A 16,089-nucleotide genomic window follows, 5' to 3' on the forward strand; every position below is an offset into this window, starting at 1 on the left:
TAGCCTAGTAGTTAGCACGCTGACATATGGTGCAGTAGCACTTCAGGGCGTCCCGAGTTCAAATCCTGCCTCGAGGACATTTCCCCTATCCCCTACATTTCCCATGCCCCTACCCCCTGTCTCTCTCCCACTTGACTCCCTGTCTATAATACTGTCCTATCTACTTAATAAAGGCAAAAAGGCCAAAAATAAAATCTTTAAAAAAAGATGTGTCCATCTGTCTGTTTTGGGATATGCATCACCATATGCGGTATAAGAATAGGACGTGTGCTTGGATATAACTATATAATGATTATAGTTTTTACCACATTTTGTTATTATTGTTCATTTATTTGTTTGCTGAAAATTTAGAACTGAATTTAGAAATAGTTTTGAAACAAATCCTTGCGCTAAACAAATGAAAGTAAATATGTAGGCTAATGGATGTCTTCAGTGGAGTGCGTACGACACTGTTTCCTTATCCACGAATGTAAAAAAGTAAAGAAGAAAAGTAAAAGGAAAGTAAAGAGGTCTGTTTAACAGTTTTCTCGCTGGTAAAGCATTCAGTTTTTCCAAATGCGCCATGGCACGACGCAACTGACTCTTAAAGCGAAAGGGAGATGGAACTCTTATTAGTTTAATGCACGTTATGATCAAAACACAACCATAACTCATTAAGAGTATAAGCACAACCCTGTTAGACCATGCGCTGCGGCGAAAAGCGTATTTTTTTATCCTTAAAATAGCTAAAGTGGATTAAGACGCACTCCTAATGCTTTTGCGCCATGCACTTTAGACTTTGCACCTAGATTTGTTAAAATAGAGCCTAAAAACTGCAATAAAGGGTCACAATTACCTTTTTTTTTAACCCTGTGGCTGAAATGAGCTTCCATTAATACTAATACTTGGCTACTAATACAAAGAAGTAATTTAAGTAATTAAAAAAAATGTGTCTTGACAAAAATACTTGTACAAAATCCATTAGAAACATAAAATAATAACAATAAAATATAAATATGCACAAGGAATCTCTATTAGCCTCTTGGTTTTGCTGTTGTCACACAGGTCTAAAGCAGAATCTATTGCGAGCGGATGCTGTCAGTATGAGGTAGTCCTCCAAACACTCCTCCAGCTCAGAGTAAAGATGACGGAGCTGCTCTCTGACAGGTGGATGATAAAACCACAGCACCGCCAACACCATCCCCATCAGGACCAGTAAGAGCACACACATACACAGCCACGACCTACAACATCCACTCTGTTCAGGGAGATAAATGAAGGGGAAAATTATTGATGGTATTGAGAAACCAATCGAAAAGGAGATGAAGTGTGGAGGATGTTGAGTATAGTACTGGTTCAATCTGCATTTGAGGCATGTAACAATATAATCAAAATAGAAAGCAGACTGAAATGATGGTTGCATGTAATTTGTAGAGTCTCACCCTGCTCTTCTTTTGGCGTGTGGTCATTGTGTTCATTTCTTCTCTACATTGGGTCAGTCTGGATTGATAGCTGTAACACTCCTGCTCTAAAGCCTCAAGGTCCGCCTGCAGCTCCATACACTGCCAACAAATGACCACTGTTTATACGACATCTTATAATAATGTTTCTCAAAAAAAGCTAAAGATTTTTACAACAGTATGTTTTTGAAAGAATATCTGTTTCATTTTTATTTCTATTTAACATTTGTTTTAATATTTTAATAATAAAAATAACAATACTAATAATGCACTTTATTTGTAATGCACTTTTCTTTAAACCAATGCGCTACAAAAGAAGATGCGACACAAAAAATGATTTTTAAAAAGTAGAAAATACAAAAACAGTACAAAATAAGCCGTCAATTAAAAGCAAGCTTAAATAAATGTGTCTCAAACTATTTTTTTAAGTGATCCAAAGTTGGTGCATTTCAGATATTAATAGGAAGACCATTCCATAATTTGGGGGCTCTGAATGAGAAATCTCTTTCTCCCATAGTCTTTAGTTGACATAAAGGCTGATTGACTAACAGAGAGCCAGAAGAGCGGAGTAAGAAGAGTTTTAAAAGAGTTTTCCTCCATCTTAAATAATTAATTAGATGTTCTACCATTTTACAGTCACAAATTGTGTAATAAAAATATTTTGGCACTTTTTAGATTATGTAAATATATGAAAAACGTTTCTTACATACATTTAATCTATCATCTTTATGGGAAAAAAACACCAAAAATATTAGGTTTTCCAATAAAAACTGCAATACAAGTAACCTGTAAACATGTCATGGACTGATGGACAAAGCACAGAGATTAAATATAGTCAAGTAAAAGTACAGATCCTGTGATAAATTTACTCTATTAAAATAAAATGACTCAGTTTAACCTCAAACGTTCATCAATATTCAAAATATATTAAACATTATTTATTGATTATTCTAGTCAGTCCTTATCAATAAGAAATATTACTGCAGACATTTAATAAGCTTATTGTACACTATCAAAATAAGTCAAATACTTTAAAATATCAACTACAGAAACGTTTAAATGTGCAAATAAGTGAACACACACACAAACAAATCCTATATTTTTATTATTATCATCGTATTTTACGAATTATGTGTATGTATACCTTGTATTTCTCACATTGTGGGGACCAAATGTTCCCACAAGTATAGCAATACCAGTAAAACATGTTGACCTTGTAAGGACATTTCTTTAGTCCATATGAGGAATAACAATTCAAAAATCACACAGAATGAATTATTTTGAAAATGTAAAAATGTAGATTGTTTTCCGTGAAGGTTGAGTTTAGGGTTAGGGTTGGGCTAGTGGGATAGATTAAACACTTTATGCAGTATAAAAACAAATTATGTCTATGAGAACTCCCCATAAAGATAGCTATGTGTGTCTATAATCTGAAAGCTGTATAAAGAAACCTTCCATTTATGTATTATTTATTTTCATAGGACAATATTTGGCTGAGATACAACTATTTAACTTTTTGATCTAAATATTAAGAAAATCACCATTAAAGCTGTGCAGATTAAACTATAGCAATGCATACATTACTAATCAAAAATAGGGTTTTGATAGGAAATTGACTAAATATTTTCAGAGAACATGATCTTTACTCAATACACTAATGATTTTTGGTATAAACAAAAAAAATCTATCATTTTGAACCACATGTGTGACCCATATGATTTTACAAAAGCTAAAAATATCCCAGACTGGTTTTGTGGTCTAGGGTCACAAAATGCAGTTGCGCGTAAAGTAGAATGTACGGATTTGTTTTTACACAGTTAAAGATGCTTATTAGTGGCCACCTATTTCAGTGGCCTCTCAGTGGCAGATCTTTACCTCTTTTTCTTTGGCTCTGAGTCTGTGTTCTGCATCTCTCAGATGTCTTGCTGGGCTGTTATCTGTTCTCAGGAGCTGGTCCAATACTGAAACTTCTTCATGTGTTTCTGTGCTACTGTTCCACCACTCATGGTTGCTTCCTTTAAGTGTGTGAAAAAGAGAGAGAGAGGCACACAGATAAAGACACATATGAAGCTACATGAAATGAAATGAAAGATCTGCACAGATGTGAGGTGAACCTGTGAGCTCCTGTAGATTTTCTCTCAGGGTGAGGTTTTCCTCCTGCAGCTCTGAGATGCAGGAATGAAGCTCTACTCGCTCCTGCTCAAGAGACTCGCTCTGTTTCCTCAGCATCTCCTCCTGGCCCACAGAACGCTGCACAATAAAACATTTACACAACAATAAATGAAACATATCAGTGCATACATCCCAGCAGGCGCCTTGATGCCAATATGAAATCAAAAAACATGGCAAGAACACGAATCTATTTGATCGTCAAAACAACATCAAATTGACATTTAATATTGCCTTTAAAAAAATCAATCACAGGACTGCCCTCTAATTGATTTTCGATATGTTTTTGACACCGATATTAGCTCAGTGTTAGACATCATGGTAGTTTACATGCACTATAGGGACACTGAATTCAGTGTAAAGTTGTCATTTGGAATTGAAGATTTAAGATTAATTAAAATTTTACATCAAATGGATGTCAAATAGACATCAAATCGTTAGGCTAAGCATTTTTGACTTTTTTTTACGTCAATGTCTAAATGCTATTTTGATGTTTTTTTACATGAAGGTGTCTGTTGAGATACTTTAATACCCAAAGTTTTATGTTAACGAAAAGATATACATCACAAAGTATACCATGATGCATTCTTGGATTTTCTGATAGGCTGTGATGAAAGCAAGTTGACCACATTCTGGCTTGTGGTGTGTCTGCTTCTTTGATGTGCTTTTTGCCACTCAAGACTGTCATCATTGTTTGCTACAGTGGTTTTGCTGTACCTCTAAGTGGCCCTGCAGCTGTAGCATCTGATCAGTGCTCTCATCTTGTCTCTTCTTCATCTGACTGGAGCTCTCTCTCAGCTCCTCACACAGCCTTTGCCAGTGCTGAGACTCTGACTGTGATGTCTGCAGCGCCCCCTGGAGGAGAGGATGAAACAGTGGGAATCACAATGGGATTACAGCTAGGTCTCTTATTAGGGAGGCGTTTTGTGTCATATATTTTAGGTTTCTGATAGAGGGGGTGTGATATATTGACAAGAAATTACATTTACTAAAAAAATGATTAATTTGCTGTGTTTTTTGGCTTGTTATGGATAAATATTACACTAAAGACACCAGTAGGTGCAATCAAAATCGCACACTTCCCTGCTAAATAGTATGTAATGACCAACTTCTGCTGAATGCATATTTGATGGCCACTTTACTATCATATGAGGCCACAGGAGAGAGTGTATGAATAGAAGTGAAGTAATGCAACGGATGCAGGAAGGTCATGTGATGGCGCATGTGGTACATATTCCATTCAGCGGTCACAAAATAAGTTAAGATTCAAATGTAGTATGTATTAAGGCAGTACTTAATTTCAGACAAATTATCTGTCTTCAGTGATTCACTGAATAATTCAGGTGATTTGTTCAAAATGCCTAATTCATAGAAAAACATGACAGTGAATGACTGCAACTGCATAATTTTTAATCCATTTGCAGGTATTCATTTAGCAGATGCTTTTTTCCAAAGTGACTTACAAGGCAGGATAAAAGAAGCACTTCAAATCACCAGAGAGTAGCAGCATATAGATGCTATGATAAGTCTCACTAACTAAATATAACAGTCTATTTTTTATGCATATGGAGAGAGAGATGTCCTACAGGTATTTTTTGTGACAGCTAAAATTCTGTACACTCTTAGAAAAACAGGTACACAACGGTACAAAAAAGTTTCTTAAGGAACAGTTTTGTATCTTTGTAAAATTTTTACTTTATATGGTACAGAAAAGACCTCTTATGATACTGTTCTGTATGTTTTATGGAACAATTGAAATTAAGGTACACAATTGTTCTCATAAAAAAGGTACATAAGTGTTGAACAACTCCTTCTTTATAACAATATCTATGAAAATAAATATTACTGGAAAGGCATGGTGATTTTATGAATAATTTCCATATTAAAACATGAATCCTCATTTAAAAGCATATGTTTAAGGAAACTCATAAACAATCATTATTAACTTCTGTAATACAACTGGTAAAACATAAAATTATAGGTTTTGTAAACTAAACATTTAAGACATTTTTAATAAACATTTGGTAGGTATTTTGTTTTGATGAATACATTTTCATTATTGATATCCGCAACTTTTGGCGTTTGCTTTCCTCTACACATGTGAGCTGACAAAAATGCTGCATATGCAAAGTGTTCATGCAGACATTTTAGTATTGTAAAACTAATCAGACATTGTGCATATCTCCATACAATAATTTTCCATAATTCTATTTCTATTTTAAAATTAAGTAAATTAAATGAACTTTTAAGTGCTTACAAAGGTATTGTGTCAAAACTGTCAATTCTGTTCCATAAAAAGGTAGTGCCCCAGTGACAAGAGTTTGTACCTTCTTTGATACCATTTTTTGTACCATTTGTACCATTTTTTCTGAGAGTGTACAGTATTTATATTCTGTATAGTATGCCTATAAGACATATTACATTCTGTGTGTTGACCAGCATAAGTTGCATTGCTTCACATTTATTTCATAAATCTTCTGCCTTGACCTTAATATCATAGAAAGTTTTTATTGTGTTGACCTTATTTTTTCACTTATGAGTGGATGCAGCCATTGGAAACGTATTGGCTCCAGTTTTCTGGTCTCATTCACTTCCACTGATTTGTAGCCCTGAAAACTGCTCCATTGTGCTGCTTTTCCTGTTTTGTTATTTAATGTATAATCATAAACTCTTTTGTATGTTGAGGAAGTAAATTTACCTTTTTCTGCTGTTTGATATTCCTAGTTATTTCCCCAATAGGCAAATTAATCGGAAGTCCTAAAACAATTGCTGAGTTTACTTCCACGTTGCAGAATAAGATGAATACAGAATTTGCTACATGTTGCCTATTGCTTTATTTAAATTCAGACAATTCTTCAGCAATAAATTGATTTTTGCCAAAGATATAGTAGGTAAAGATGTGATTTTGGATGAAGCTACTATAAATAGTTTATTGAGAGGGGTCTGGATGCAGACCGGGTGCAGTTGCATGCAATGCTTTAAATGCGCATACCTAACACTACCAATCACGGTAACATCAGTAGCTCCACTGACTGCATTGTGTCTGACATTGCAAGTCTGAGATATGCAGTCTCAGCTTGCAAATCTAAGTCTGCATCCAGATACTAATGGGATCACTGGCTCTCTTGGTTTGTTCAAAACTGATTAATTCTGGAACAAAACACAACAGTGAATCGCATATATGTCCATAGATTTGAAGCTATTTTGTTGATGACACAGGAAATACACAGCTAATATTGTTTCTAACTCAACAATACCTTCTTATTTGCTGGTGTGAAATTACGCAACTAAATCATATCTGATAGATATAAAAAACAAAACCCTATATAGAGATGTGTGTTATTGTTTGTTTTGCGTTCATGGCTTGAATTAAAGTGTCATTCTAACTTTATTTTAATTCTTTTGGTTTCTCAAGATGTGTTTTTCTTCTATTTTAGCAAAGTGAGCGATACATTCAATAATGTCTTCTTGAACAATGTTAAAACCACAATTACATTTAGCCTTTTAGTAGATGCTTTGTCCAAAGCGACTTACAATTGAGGCATTCAGCGATTCAACAAGAATAAGCAATACACAAGAAATGCTAGTTATACAAAGTAATTTGTTTGTGCTTAGAGAATTTAGCACTAGAGTAAGAGAATAAGAGCGTTTTTTGGGGGTTTGTTTGTTTAGATACAGAGCATCACGGTGGCGCAGTGGGTAAAACGATCACCTCACAGCAAAAAGGTCGCTGGTTTGAGCCCCGGCTGGGTCAGTTGGCATTTCTGTGTGGAGTTTGCATGTTCCCCCGGGTTCCCCCACAGTCTAAAGACGTGCGCTATAGATGAATTGAATTAGGTAAATTGGTTGTACTGTATGTGTGTGAATGCAAGAGCCTATGGATGTTTCCCAGTTTTGGGTTGCGGCTGGAAGGGCATTGGCTGCGTAAAACATATGCTGAATAAGTTGGCGGTTCATTCCACTGTGGTGACCCCTGATAAATAAAGGGACTAAGCTGAAAAGAAAAGGAATGAACGAATGTTTAGAGACGGGGGGAGAGAAAGTGTTTCTACAGTACATGTGGTCTTGGTTTTGTTCACCAGGGTCATGGTGCTCTCGGAAGAGTTGGGTTTTTAATTGTCGTTTGAAGAATACAAGTGAATCTGTAGTCTTTGTGGGAATGGAAATATCATTCCACCAGCGTGGAATATTGAATGAAAAGGTTTTGGTAAGTGGAAAACTTATGGCCTCTTTGCTATGGTACCAATTATGATGTTATTGTTATTCATTGTTAAAACATTTTGACCTCTGCAATTGGCTGCTACCTGGAGGTACTCCGACCTGCTCTGAGCTTCCGCCTTCTCATTCTCTGCCTTATAAATAGCCTTCAGAGCCTTTTGTTCATACTCCTCCCTCTGTTTTTCCATCTTCAGCACTATCCTTTTCACTCCATCCTGAGGAACCTTCTGAAAAAAGATAAATTGCACCTCTGTTTGTAGTGTTTTGAAGGACCTGAATTTTTTTACAACCAGCTTTTTCCATTCTTACAAACAAATTTCTCAAATGCATAAAAATATTATAATCAACTTTAATTTGTCATCTGATTTGAAGTGCTTTGATGGTAAAAGATTCAAAGAAGTAATTTATATTAGTTTTGAATGCATTTAACGCATTGTTATTCTCACAGCATGCGTTTGAGCTGTTGCAGAAATGCAGCGTTGCTGTTTTACCTTGATGCAAACCTGCAGTTGAGCCTCAAGAGCTTTGATCTTACTCTTCAACACGTCCTCATCACAGCGTGTCTGTGGGAGGAAAAGGAAATGTGTGTGTGCACTATAGTGAGACAACCACTGAAACAAGAATTTTCGATACATGCAGAGTTTCTGTACATACTGCATCCTGTGTCATAACTGCCATCCTCAGATTTTGTTAAAAGCAAAATATAAATGATCTTTACAATTCTATATTCTTTGCTACATAGCAAAGACTATGGAATACTTAAAGGGACTTTGTTTAAACTCTCTTGAGAGATTTAAGTGTGCTCCATGTGTTCAATATGGAACAATGTAACAGTTTAGGTGTGGGTGAGTTTGAAGCGTCCCTGCAATGCAAACACACTTCTCTCTGGCACCTACACCTCTCTCCATTTCATTTGTGAAAAAGAAAAAAAAAATCTATTTTTCTGAACAAGCCATAAGGAGCCGGATGCTGTCAACCACATGACCATCCCCCAAACGCTCTCTACAATACTGATCTGATCAAACCAGGAAACACTGCCACTGCTGGGGACAGCATTGTGCAGAACGACAACATTGCATGAGTAATTGAAAACTGACGAATAATAGCTCAATGTATTAGATTATTGCTATTCGACTATAGGCAGGTCTTTGTGTGAAAGATGCTGCTGGGCTTCAGCAGGAAGTAGTTTAATAATATACCTTCCAGAGGAGCTCTGTAGAGTGCAGTAATGTAACGGCACTCTTCTGGAGGTTGGAAAGCTTCTTTTTAAGAGCTTCTTCTCTTTGTAAGGCCTCCTGCATGGAGATGTCAGATTTCATAATATCAGTTACTTATTTCAAAGTAAGTCAGAAGAGTTGTTTTTAAAATATGAATGCTAATGGCTATTGTTTGCTATACCTCCAAGTAGTCCGTCAACTGGTTAACGTCCTGAAGAAAAAACAAACATCAAACATATGAATTGTTGCATTAATAAATAAAATAGTGTGCACGTATGTAACCTTTTTTTTTGACAATGTATCTGAAATTAACAAATTTTTAATAAGCAGCATATTTCTTACCGCTTCTTTGACAGTAACAAATCCAGACCTGAAAGAAGAGAGTGCATAATACAGTATTAATATTAATATTTATAAAGCTGATGCAATATGGTTGAATTTAAGATTTTGACATATTAAACCCCAAGGGCAGACTGTCTGTAAAACTTTGAGCAGAAAATCCAGTAAAAGCAATATAAAAGTAACTCACTCAGTCTGAATGCTGGCCATCTGTAATGTCTTCTGGTTGTTTGAGAGCTGAGTAATGTCTTTAAGGAGAACTGTAAACACAAAATTATATTATTAATATAACTAATATATAATATGGCATGTCCTAGCCACACATTACAAAACACTTTCGAATGTTTTTTTGTGCAAAACACGTGTTTTTAAAAGTTTTGTTAGAATCAATAGAATTGGATGCAAGCATCTGCTTTAATTAAAGCAATGTTATGGCCTGATTGTGGTCATTGGTTATAAATTCCACTAACCTCGCTCCTTTTTCACTTTTCCCCGAAGCTGAACAGAACTGAGGCTCGGAATTTCCCATACATCTGATTTCAGCTCATTTTCCTCATTCTTTGAAGATGTGGAGACCTTTAGAATTTAGACATTTGATTTCAGTGTTAATATGAGGATGCAACATGCTTCCTTTTCAGTTACACTTTTGATTGACCCTTTTAGACATTCTGTTGACTTCTGTTAGCTTTGATCATTAGAGTATTATTAGACCGTTAGGGCTAGGAGAATAAATTGGCATGTGTGTGCAAAGATAGCAGATAATAGACTGTCTCTTGGGAGACCATTTAAATGAAGTGTCAGCAAATAATAAATAAACAGTCTACTAATGTCTACTAGTTGATAGAATGTCTCAGACAGGACCATCAAAATAAATCATCACATTTACTTGAATTTACAGCTCAAAATGAGTAGGTATTATAATAGAGAGTCACATCAGGCACTGTCTTAAAAAATTGATTCCTGTTTAAATAGTCACTGATAAATAGTCTGTGTAACTCTTTCTATTCAACAAAAGGTTCTTGCAACACAATCTCACAGTAATTCGTAACTTTTTGATTTAGTGGCTAATTCGTATGAATTTGTATGATCTAATTCGTACAATTTACTACGATTTTCTTATCCCCCGGTTGGGTTTAGGGGTGGGGTTAGGTGCCACGCCTCCTTTTTAAAATCGTACAAATTTATACGACTGAACTCATACGAATTAGCCACTAAACTGACAAAACATAAAAATACTTACGTTTTCTCGTGAGATCAGGCTGGTTCTTTATAGTGGAAAATGTTCTTTGAACTATTCAATTGTTAAAACTGAACTAAAAACAACAAGAGTGCAGGGTTGTTTCAGCCCAAAATGCTTGTAAAATATGGACCAACCCAACTGCTGGGTTACATTTTTTAAAATTAAATTTAAAACCTAAATTTAACCCAATGGTTGGGTTTGTCCATATAACCAAATTTGGCCATTTTTAAGAGTGTAAGAAACGATTCTATAAAGTATAAAGTTTGTTGTAGAACCCAAAATGTGGAACCTAGAAAATCTGAGCGTAACTACAAAATCTGTTCAGCGATCAGTAACAGAACAATAGTAACTCTGTACCTGCTTTGCCAAGGTTATGCCATCTCTCTGGAGCTTTACATTTTGACTTGTTATCAAGGGGCGTCTGATTGACGTTAAGGTGTGCGTCATATGCTGTGTTGCATGCAGGGTTTCCATTGGGTATCTGCGCCTTGGCACTGGAGATAACAGTAAGTATGTGCCATGGTCCACAGGTCTTCTTTTAAAGAACTCAGACTGTCTTTTGCGATGCAGTTCATTTTTCATCTGCCTGGTGTCCAGATCTCTGGTGGGACTGCGACATGATGTTGTGTTATTCCGATGGCTGATTTCTCTGTGCTTTATGGCACGTTGCTCCACTTTATACTCGTAATTTGCAGTTGGTGACCTTTTGTTTTCAGGACCAACTTCCATTTTTTCTGGCTTAGAGCAAGCTGAAAAAAGTGTGATATTTTAAGGCAGGCACTGGAATGTCACCTTATGATGTAAATGGATGCTTCTTGCAGTGGCAGTTTCCTGTAATTGAAAACAACATACTTTAAATCCATCCTTAAGTGGTATTATATCATTAGTCCTCTAAAACATATCTACATAAAACATTTTGAATTCTAAATTCAACATACTGTAAGATGAAGTACGGCCAGCCATTCACTTCTGTTGTCATATTGTTTCAAAACTGGCTACAGCTACATGTAACTGAAACAAAAAGTTGGAACCATTCGTTTAAATGCAAACGTTTTCTTCAATATGCATGCAAATGTTTTATCATCACAGGAAAATGTCTTTATGACAGTGATAGTTTGCAATGCTCAATGTACAGTGTTACAGCTATTTCAGACACTATTTACTGAAAATCAAAACTACTTTTTTAATCAGCTTTTTCATTGTTTTAAGTAGCTCTTAAGTAATCTTTAATATAGTGCTTAAAATGTTAACAAGGGGGAACCAAATACAGTGGAGCTCAATAACAAACATGCATTCAAACAGATAAACAAACACAGAAACCAACTTCAAGATTAACTATAACATTTAGCGTATTTGTGTCTTTAATAGGAAAGTACCTGTTCTTAGAGGAGTCGCTGGAGTTGAAATAATTGTGAAAGCTGAGTCTGAACACTTTGAAGCTGACATGGCACTTGAAAACTAGTTCATTCAACAAAGGGCGGTCTATTTCTTTTTGCCTTGCTTGCTTAACAGGAAGTAAGATGAACCTCACAACTTGTACAAGTTCCTCTATCTCAGCAGCCATGCGTATTGAAACTGGTGCCACACACGGATGGGCCCTAAGATTAGCACTAAGGGGAGGTCATTAGCTGCAGCAATAGTGACGGGGAGGGACTGAGGGGAAAAAGACAACAGAAAATCAACATTCAGTGCAATATCAAAAGCAAGATTTATAACATCAAGCCAAGTTCTACATGTGTAAAAACAATTGATTAAAAAAATGAAGAAAATGAAACATTTAATACAAGATAAAATAGGTGCAGAAACAGGATGATTGATTAAAAAGAGATTAATTAATTTGATAAATTCACTTGTGTTCTGTGTGAACATTTTAATAATGTTACAATTCAGATTGCATATAAGAATCAAAATAAACAATGTTTTTTATATGAAGACATATTGACATTCTGACATTATAATCTAAAAAAAAGCCATAATAAAATATTAATAGGAAATTAAAATACTCACGAGAACAAAAACAGAAAACATTAAAGCTGCAAGCAGCGATGATAGGGACCTCGCACACGGGCTCACCGCCGCCCGGTGGCCGTAGGACGACAGAGAACCGCGAACAATAATAATTTAAGCCGATACATAAAAAAATCTGAGAAAATCACAGATTTATGCCATACTTGCTCCTGTCAGCAGGTGGCGCTATGACTGTGACTCAAGATTGGCATGTAGATGTCTTCAGTAGTGGAAACTCATCAAACATGTGAAGTTTCAGCCTGATCGGACATTGTGTGGATGAGTTATAAGCCAAACTACCTACTGTCAGCAGGTGGCGCTATGACTGTGACTCAATATTGGCATGTAGATGTCTTCAGGAGATGAGTCTTAACAACCATGTGAAGTTTCAGGCAGATCGGACATTGTTTGGCTGAGTTATAGGCAATTTTATTGTTGACAGCAGGTGGCGCTATAACTGTGACTCAATATTGGCATGTAGTTGTCTTCAGGAGTGGATTTTAATCAACCATGTGAATTTTCAGGCAGATCTGACATTGTGTGGTTGAGTTATAGGAAATTTTGCCGTTGCCAGCAGGTGGCGCTATGACTGTGACTCAATATTGATATGTAGATGTTTTCAGGAGAGGATTTTAATCAACCATGTGAAGTTTCAGGCAGATCGGATATTGTTTGGCTGAGTTATAGGCAATTTTATGTTTGCCAGCAGGTGGCGCTATAACTGTGACTCAATATTGGCAGGTAGTTGTCTTCAGGAGAGCAACCTTATCAACCATGTGAAGTTTTAGGCAGATCGGATATTGTTTGGCTGAGTTATAGGCAATTTTAGTGTTGCCAGCAGGTGGCGCTATGACTGTGACTCAATATTGGCATGTAAATGTGTTCAGGAGAGCAATCTTACCAACAATGTGAAGTTTCAGGCAGATCGGATATTGTTTGGCTGAGTTATAGGCAATTTTAAGTTTGCCAGCAGGTGGCGCTATAACTGTATCGAGTTATTTGCATGTAAACGTGTTCAGGTCAGGACACTTATCAAATGTGTGAGTTTTGAGGCAGATCGGATCATGCATGCCTGAGTTATAACAACTTGATGTTTTGTGGCGAATCATCAAAGTTTGCGAGTCCGCCACGGACACGCCCATCGACGAAAACTCTAGACCTTCACAATATATCATCGATACTGCTTTCAGATGACACCACTCAAATTTGGTGCTGATATGATAACATTTGTGGGAGAAGTTTGTTACAGGGTAAAATCATGTCATTTCCTGTAGCCAGCAGGTGGCGCTATAACTATATCGGGATATTGGCATGTAAACGTGTTCAGGTCAGGACGGTTATCAAACGTGTGAATTTTGAGGCAGATGGGATCATGCATGCCTGAGTTATAACAACTTGATGTTTGGTGGCGAATCGTCAAAATTTACGAGGCCGCCACGGACACGCCCATCGACGAAAACTCTAAAGCTTCGCAATTTAACATCGCCAAGGCCTTTAGATGACATAACCCAATTTTGGTGTCGATCGGATGAAATCCCTAGGAGGAGTTCGTTAAAGTACAACACCTGGAAATGGCAAAATCGCCACTTTTTCGCCGCAGGAAGCCATAAATATCCGACTTCCTGTTGGTTTTGAGATATCGCTCCTTGAGACTTTTTTGTAGGTCTTGGCATGTTTGAGGTGTGTGCCAATTTTCGTGCGTGTGCGTGATTCGTGGCTCGGGGGCTTGTCCGTATCAATTTTCTAGGTGGCGCTGTCGAGTCATTTTGCCACGCCCACTTCCGAAGCCTATAACAAACGTAAATTTTCGCCACTTCTGGGGTGTGTGCAAATTTTTGTGAGTTTTCGGGCATGTTTAGACCCTCAAAATCGCGATTCATTCGGGAGAAGAATAATAAGAATAATAATAATAATAATAATAATAATTAAAGCTGCAAGCAGCGATGATAGGGACCTCGCACACGGGCTCACCGTCGCCCGGCGGCCGTAGGACGACAGAGAACCGCGAACAATAATAATTTATTCCGATACATAAAAAAAATCTGAGAAAATCACAGATTTATGCCAAACTTGCTCCCGTCAGCAGGTGGCGCTATGACTGTGACTCAATATTTTCATGTAGATGTCTTCAGGAGAGGATTTTAATCAACCATGTGAATTTTCAGGCAGATCGGACATTGTTTGGCTGAGTTATAGGCAATTTTACTGTTGCCAGCAGGTGGCGCTATGACTGTGACTCAATATTGGCATGTAGATGTCTTCAGGAGAGCAATCTTATCAACCATGTGAATTTTCAGGCAGATCGGATATTGTTTGGCTGAGTTATAGGCAATTTTAGTGTTGCCAGCAGGTGGCGCTATAACTGTATCGAGTTATTGGCATGTAAACATGTTCAGGTCAGGACACTTATCAAATGTGTGAGTTTTGAGGCAGATCGGATCATGCATGCCTGAGTTATAACAACTTGATGTTTCATGGCGAATCATCAAAGTTTGCGAGTCCGCCATGGACACGCCCATCGACGAAAACTCTAGACCTTCACAATATATCATCGATACTGCTTTCAGATGACACCACTCAAATTTGGTGCTGATATCATGAAATTTGTCGGAGCAGTTTGTTTCACTGTAAATCATGTCATTTCCTGTAGCCAGCAGGTGGCGCTATAACTGTATCGGGATATTGGCATGAAAACGTGTTCAGGTCAGGACGGTTATCAAACGTGTGAATTTTGAGGCAGATCGGATCATGCATGCCTGAGTTATAACGACTTGATGTTTCGTGGCGAGTCGTCAAAATTTACGAGGCCGCCACGGACACGCCCATCGACGAAAACTCTAAAGCTTCGCAATTTAACATCGCCAAGGCCTTTAGATGACATAACCCAATTTTGGTGTCGATCGGATGAAATCCCTAGGAGGAGTTCGTTAAAGTACAACGCCTGGAAATGGCAAAATCGCCACTTTTTCGCCGCAGGAAGCCATAAATATCCGACTTCCTGTTGGGTTTGAGATATCGCTCCTTGAGACTTTTTTGTAGGTCTTGGCATGTTTGAGGTGTGTGCCAATTTTCGTGCATGTGCGTGATTCGTGGCTCGGGGGCTTGTCCGTATCAATTTTCTAGGTGGCGCTGTCGAGTCATTTTGCCACGCCCACTTCCGAAGCCTATAACAAACGTAAATTTTCGCCACTTCTGGGGCGTGTGCAAATTTTCGTGAGTTTTCGGGCATGTTTAGACCCTCAAAATCGCGATTGATTCGGGAGAAGAATAATAATAATAATAATAATAATAATAATAATAATAATAATAATAATAATAATAATAAACGGAGCAATTCCAATAGGGCCTTGCACCGTTTGGTGCTCGGTCCCTAAATATGCCAGCGCAGGATTTATTGCTTTTATGGGAAAATCTGCTGGCTCCCTGTCAGAGTTCCTACAAAATAAATAAATAAACATTC

The 16,089-nt window shown here is 37.1% G+C and overlaps 1 protein-coding gene across 2 annotated transcripts; it reads right to left on the minus strand.

The window, feature by feature from the left end:
* Positions 1 to 309: 309 nt before the first annotated feature.
* Positions 310 to 12,166, minus strand: LOC130233512 (TRAF3-interacting JNK-activating modulator). Of its 2 annotated transcripts, XM_056463585.1 has the most exons (15): positions 11,999 to 12,166; positions 11,561 to 11,633; positions 10,980 to 11,453; positions 9,853 to 9,958; positions 9,573 to 9,642; positions 9,386 to 9,413; positions 9,225 to 9,254; positions 9,026 to 9,121; positions 8,318 to 8,389; positions 7,913 to 8,053; positions 4,326 to 4,463; positions 3,554 to 3,689; positions 3,315 to 3,454; positions 1,422 to 1,541; positions 310 to 1,237 (listed from the first exon to the last, which is right to left on the minus strand). In XM_056463585.1, the coding sequence occupies exons 3-15, from the start codon at positions 11,349 to 11,351 to the stop codon at positions 1,037 to 1,039; spliced, it is 1,650 nt and encodes a 549-aa protein (XP_056319560.1). In that variant the 5' UTR covers positions 11,352 to 11,453; positions 11,561 to 11,633; positions 11,999 to 12,166; the 3' UTR covers positions 310 to 1,036. The 2 variants fall into 2 exon arrangements, with proteins under 2 accessions (XP_056319560.1, XP_056319561.1); XM_056463586.1 differs by lacking the exon at positions 11,561 to 11,633.
* Positions 12,167 to 16,089: the final 3,923 nt, after the last annotated feature.

Source organism: Danio aesculapii, chromosome 8 (genome assembly GCF_903798145.1).
Source record: "Danio aesculapii chromosome 8, fDanAes4.1, whole genome shotgun sequence".
Classification (NCBI taxonomy): Eukaryota; Metazoa; Chordata; class Actinopteri; order Cypriniformes; family Danionidae; genus Danio; species Danio aesculapii.

Coding starts and splice junctions, on each gene's coding strand:
- LOC130233512 (XM_056463586.1), bottom strand. CDS start 11,351: ATGGAAGTTGGTCCTGAAAACAAAAGGTCACCAACTGCAAATTACGAG. Junction 9,414..9,572: donor ATGGCCAGCATTCAGACTGA/GTGAGTTACTTT, acceptor CTCTTCTTTCAG/GTCTGGATTTGTTACTGTCA. Junction 8,390..9,025: donor CTACAGAGCTCCTCTGGAAG/GTATATTATTAA, acceptor TTCCTCCCACAG/ACACGCTGTGATGAGGACGT.